The 6,230-nt window shown below is 49.4% G+C and overlaps 1 protein-coding gene across 1 annotated transcript; it reads right to left on the bottom strand.

Moving 5' to 3' along the window:
- Window positions 1–325: 325 nt before the first annotated feature.
- LOC131680520 (uncharacterized) lies at window positions 326–5,710 on the bottom strand. The gene is made up of 2 exons (XM_058961232.1): window positions 4,693–5,710; window positions 326–4,503 (listed from the first exon to the last, which is right to left on the bottom strand). Exons 1-2 carry the CDS (start codon window positions 5,708–5,710, stop codon window positions 326–328), a joined length of 5,196 nt encoding a protein of 1,731 aa, XP_058817215.1.
- Between the last annotated feature and the right edge of the window lie 520 nt (window positions 5,711–6,230).

Here is a 6,230-nt window from a genome sequence, read left to right on the forward strand (position 1 = left end):
CTACAACGCAGCTTTAATTTTAACACCATTTATTTGTATGACCTTCTAGGTAGACGATAAATTTGGAACTGATCGAGATGGTGGGCAGCAGAAGTGATAGAACCTTATCATTTACATTGCGCGCTTGTGGTAGTGCAAGTGATTTCGCATCTGTAAGTGATAGGGTTCGTCCACTCAGTCGAACAATCATTTTATAGCACGGCGCAACATTGATGTGTGGTATCAGTGTTGCAACATCGCCGCCACCTTGAAAATATAGATTTCAACTATTATCCTAATTATAAATTATACAATATTATATAAACAATTTCAAAATATAATAAATTTAGTGTTCTCCTCCGGTGTGATCCTCCTGGGATTCCGCAGGGCGGGTTGTGGGTTGATCGTCTCCGTGCGGTAATTCGGCATCCCGTTCTTCCAGCGGAAGCAAGCAGATTTTGGTGATTGGCCGTACGATGACTCCCCGGCTAGTGCGCAGTGAAGCAACTCTCACCAGCTTGTCTTTGCCTGGGTGAACGGCAATTATTCGAGCCAATGGCCACTTCACCGGCATTTGAAGTTCGTCAGTCAGCACTACGAGTCTCCCCGGTTGAATGTCTGCATTGGGATGACAAACCTTAGAGTCTCGTTGCAGCTCTTGAAGGTATTCTGTCCGCCAATGATACCAGAACTGCTGATAGATTCGTTGTAGACGTTGATAATGGTCCAGACGGTTCAGTGGCAATCGATGCAACTCTGGTTCGGGCAGGGAGTGCATTGTGCTACCGATCAGGAAGTGCGCAGGAGTTAGCGCAGCGATGTCATTCGGGTCCTCACTCAGTGGTACGATAGGGCGCGAGTTCATGCTCGCTTCGATCTGCGTTAGCAGGGTGGTTAAATCTTCGAAAGACAGCTTTGAATTGCCGAGCTGTCGGTACAGTTGATGTTTGGCCACCTTGACCGCCGCCTCCCACAATCCTCCAAAATGTGGGGCCTTCGGCGGATTGAAGTGCCAAGTGATACGTTCACAGGCTCGATCAGACGTAATTTGTCGCATCTGCGACTCATCTTGCAGCATTCGGTAGACTTCATCCAGTTCGTTGGCGGCGCCTTCGAAGTTCTTTCCGTTGTCAGAGTACAAGTCACTCGGTAGTCCACGACGAGCGATGAAACGACGAAGTGCCGACAGGAAGCCTTGCGTCGACAGGTCACTCACCAACTCGATGTGCACCGCCTTGGTGCAGAAGCAGACGAAGATGCTGATGTAAGCCTTAGTTGCAGCAGCTCGCTTGTGTACCGGCTTCAAGTAGACTGGTCCTGCATAATCCACACCAGAAATGGCAAACGGTCGACTGGGTGCTACTCGATGCAGGGGAAGTTGACCAATCTGTTGAGTGGTCGGGACAGGCTGGGCTCTGGCGCAACGGAAACAGCTGCGAAGGATGCTGCGAACCAGTCGTCGCCCGTTGACTGGCCAGTATTTTTCTCGTATAGCCGCAAGTGTTAGGCGGCCGCCACCGTGAATAAGTGATATGTGGTAGGATTTGGCAATTAAACGAGTGAGGGGATGGTTGCTGGGCAATAGGGCGGGATGTTTGAATAGAAATGGCTGGTCTGAAAGTTTAAGTCTCCCCCCTACACGTATAGTTCCCTCAGGGTCTAGAAACGGAGTCAGTAGACGGATTGCAGAACGCTTTCCGACGGCCTTGTTATGCTGCAAATTTTGGATCTCCTCGTCGAATGCATCTGCTTGAGCCAGCTGAGTCAGTTTTTGTTCTGCGTTGTTCAGGTGCTTCACATTAAGCGAGATACTGGGAATCGGACCAGTAAGGGGGAGCGGTTGCGTGCGCGCTTTACAGCGAGCATTGGCGATGAATCGAAGGATGTAGGCTGTAGATCGAAGCAAACGTTCGTAGGATGAAAATCTGGCAAAGATCGGATTGATGGTACTGCATATCACTTGAGTCCTTGTGACGGCTGTAATCAGCTTTCTGCGTTCCTTCCCGTCTTCTGGGTATTCAGTAAATTTTAAGACTGGCCATTTCGTTCTTGGATTCGACAGCCAATTGGGACCTCCCTTCCACAATTTGCTGACCAGAAAGTCGTCGACGTGCATGCCGCGTGATATTAGGTCCGCGGGATTTTCTGTTCCGGCTACGTGATTCCAAAAGGCTCCATGCGTAGAGCTTTGTATCTCCGATACTCGGTTCGCCACAAACGTTTTCCAGGTATTAGGAGGTGCTCGCAGCCATTGCAGGGTTACGGTGGAGTCGGACCAAAAATACGAACCAGCGATGGGAGTTTGGAGCGCCTCGACGATCCGGGTGTGTAATTTGGCTGCAATGTCTGCAGCACACAGTTCTAGGCGAGGTAGTGTAATTTTCTTCAAAGGTGCGACTCGGGATTTGTAAGCAAGCAGTTGAACACGAATCTGTCCCGAGGAGTCGACACATCTGGCATAAGTACACGCACCGTACGCCGATTCCGATGCATCGGAAAACGTATGAAGCTGGATGGTGGAGTTTGGTAGTAGGGCGTAACGGCTGATGCGGAAATTTGCCACCTTTGGAAGTTGTGCTGCATATTTCTCCCAGGACGTCGCTATATGATTGGGTACCTCGTCGTCCCAAGCACATGGTAGCAGCCACAAACGTTGCATTAGCATCTTACCCTTGATGACAATCGGCGATATTAACCCCAATGGGTCGAACAGTTGAGAGATTGCCGAAAGGATCGATCGTTTCGTTGGTGCATGCTTGTGTTGGCGAATCTCGGAGTCGAAGCGAAGGATATCAGGCTCAGGTTCCCAGGAAATTCCTAGTGTTTTCACCGTCTCGTGCTTGTCAAACTGAATTGATGATTGGGTACCAATTTCATCGGGTGACAGACCTGCCAGCACTGGTAGCTGATTAGATGTCCATTTTCGAAGTGGAAAACCGCCTTTCGCCAGGAGTTCACTGAGTTCTGTCCTTAACTGGATTGCTTCTGTGATGGACTGTGCTCCTCCGATGAAGTCATCTATGTAGAAACTCTTCCGAACAGCGGGTCCGGCCAGCGGATAGGAATCGCCTTCATCGTTAGCCAGCTGTTGCAACGTGCGTGTGGCTAGAAAGGATGATGGGCTCAGGCCATACGTAACAGTCAACAACTCATAGCATTGGATTGGATCGGCCGGGTCGGATCGCCACAGAATTCTCTGGTAAGGTGTATCGTCGGGATGGAGCAAAACTTGCCGGTACATTTTGGCGATATCACTCACCAACGCCACGGGAAATGTCCGGAACCGAAGAATGGTCAATAGGAGATCATCCTGCACCACAGGACCTACTAGTAGAGCTTCGTTGAGAGATGAGCCTGTAGAGGTCTTGGCCGACGCGTCGAAAACCACACGTACTTTCGTCGTTGTGCTGGCTTCCTTCACTACCGGGTGATGCGGGAGGTAGTATGCTTGGGAATACTGTCCGTCGTCTTCTCGAACACGCTGCATGTGTCCAAGGGAGAGGTATTCTTCCATAAACTTGTGGTATTCATTCTTCAGTTCAGGATTCCGTGCAAGTCGTTTTTCCAGGAGGAGAAACCGACGGAGTGCCATAGATCTGGAATCTCCAATCAGCTCGTTGAAGTTGGGTTGGCGGGGTAAACGTACCATGTATCGTCCATCTGTTGTTCTCGTTGTGGTAGATGAAAATGATTCTTCGCATCGCCTTTCTTCCAACGAATAGGCAGACCGGGCTTGTAGCTCTTCAACCTTCCAAAACTGTTCGACGCTCTCTTCAAGCGTGAATAGGGAAACAGCTACGATGCTACAGGGAGGATTCTGTTTAGCTGAAGGAACCTTATCAGCTGAGCCGGAAATTAACCATCCGAAAACACTATCGACAAGCATCGGAAGAGATTTAGGTAGTTGAATCCTGTTTGCCGTTGGAAAGAATGAGAAGAAATGCTCGATTCCTAGGATCATGTCAATTGGCGTACGTTTATGGAATTGGGGATCCGCCAGGAACAGATTTGAAGGAAGCTTCCAGTAGTCCACTGGAATATCGTGGACGGGTAGATCGGGGGTTACTTTTTGAAGTATTAAAAACTCAACATTCATCGAAAAATCCTGCTTTCGGGACCGGATCTGGACGTGAACTGATTCTCTGGCGTTTTGCGATTGCTCACCGATTCCTTGAACGATAACATTCGATTTGCTTCGCTTCAGTCGTAGCAGCTGGACCATCTTCTCGGTAATCAGATTTGGTTGAGATGCGCAGTCCAAAAGCGCACGTGCGAAATGCTCCTTACCATAGCGATCGATGACCACGATGACCGCTGTGAGCATAAACACGTTCTTCCCGGTTCCTTGCAGTGGCAGACTGCAGTTGATTTCTCTCGGTTGGATGGAAGTGGCTGCAGATAACATGGGAGAAGATGACTCATCACCTGCCGAAGCTACACTCACGTTAGTCGACGCTCGTGTAAAGTTGCCAGTAGAGGATGAAGCTTGGTCGGAGCGAGGGGGACCTGCACTGTCTCCGAAGCCTGCATGGAGGAGGGAATGATGACGTCGTTTACAGAATCTGCAGGTGTATTTAGATGAACAATGCCTTGAAAAATGATCACTCCTAAAACAATTCAAACACAACCGATTTGCATTGATCAGGGCAAGGCGATCTATTGCATTCATTTTCTCGAATTTTGTGCACTTTACCAATGGGTGGCGCTGTTCACAAGCATAGCACTTTCCTGGAGTGTCGACTGCTGTACTGGGCGACGGTTTCATCTGGGTGGACTTGCGAGTTGCCGAAACGTGAGAGGACGTGACGTACTGCGGTGGAGGTTGAACGTGATTCACCGAAATTGATTCCAGAACACGGATGCGTCGATGCAGGAACTCAATAAGGGCTTCATAACTTGGCTTCTCTATTGTCGATGCATGATCCTCCCATGCCTTGAGAGTATCATCAGGAATGCGAACGCACAGCAAATGTTCCAGTATTGTGCTCCAGCCGTCCACTGGCTCTCCAAGCTGCCGCAGGATTTTGGTATGCCGCTCGAACTCGTCGACAATCCCATGCAATGAAGCGGTAGTTTCCTTTTTTATCCATTGGATTTCCAGCATCGCCTGTAGATGCCGTTTCTTCAGGAGATACTCGTTCGCATACCTTCCGACCAATGCCTGCCAAGCTAAAGAATAATTAGTGGCACTGATCGCGAACGACTCGATTATTTGAGCGGCTTCACCCGTTACCGCTGACTTGAGGTAGTGGAATTTCTGGATCTCCGGAACATCCTGATTCAAATGGATCAACGCTAGGAATGTGTCGTGGAATGCCAACCACTCTTTGAAATCCCCGTTGAATTCAGGCAACGTGATCGTCGGAAGTTTGAGACCCTTAAGACTGGAGGGAAATGTAGGGGGGGTAGGATGAGGAGCACTGCCAACAGGAATAGACGGAGGCAGTTTTGACAGCAGACCAGCCTTTATTTTGAAAAACTGCCCTTCAAATGCAGAGCGAATTTGGGTGTTTAGGGTTATACCTTCATTTGTTTCCTCGATGCCTTCAAGAACCGATTGGATGTCCTCAAGATCCTGCCGGATTACGTCCAGGTTTTCGATCCGCAGCGCCACCTCGAGCCTGTCCCGTTCCTCCTGGTATTCCGCCATAAATATCCCTGCTCTTCTGAGTGAAGCAAGAAGTGCCGTACGTCGAAGCACTAGCTGACGCCTCTCCTGGTCGTCCGCCATTTTGAACGACGCTTAGGCACGCCGGCGATGTAGAGATACACGTATGCAGAGCGATGATTTTCTGGGAATAATTAAGACCAGTAGCCCTGAGATGGAACTTTAAATCGCTTGGACAGGTACGTACCTTTTCCAAGGCTAAATGTGCCTTGTAATTTTTTATCAGCCAACAGGAATCAAAGTTGCTTCCACCGGCGATCAGATGCTGTAGCCGACACAGCTGGGCGATGAAGCTGACGGTTGATGCTCACCAGTGCGGAAAGGAAACGAGCAGCAAATGATAATGAACATGCAGAACCGTTATCGTGGAATCACTCTTTGCTCCTGGTTCAGTGGTGTGAGGAGCAGCAGATAATTTCGGCCTTGATGCATGCAGGCCTGATTACTTGAACCGAGAAGACTGCCTTAGTATCCCGATGCTGATGACCAACCGACGATTTGATCCAAATTCCGTCCGAATTGGTACCCGGAACCGTACTCCAACCGTCGCGGACCGTGGACAGTGAAAATTGGTGTTGGAACT

This window comes from Topomyia yanbarensis, chromosome 2, assembly GCF_030247195.1.
Source record: "Topomyia yanbarensis strain Yona2022 chromosome 2, ASM3024719v1, whole genome shotgun sequence".
Classification (NCBI taxonomy): Eukaryota; Metazoa; Arthropoda; class Insecta; order Diptera; family Culicidae; genus Topomyia; species Topomyia yanbarensis.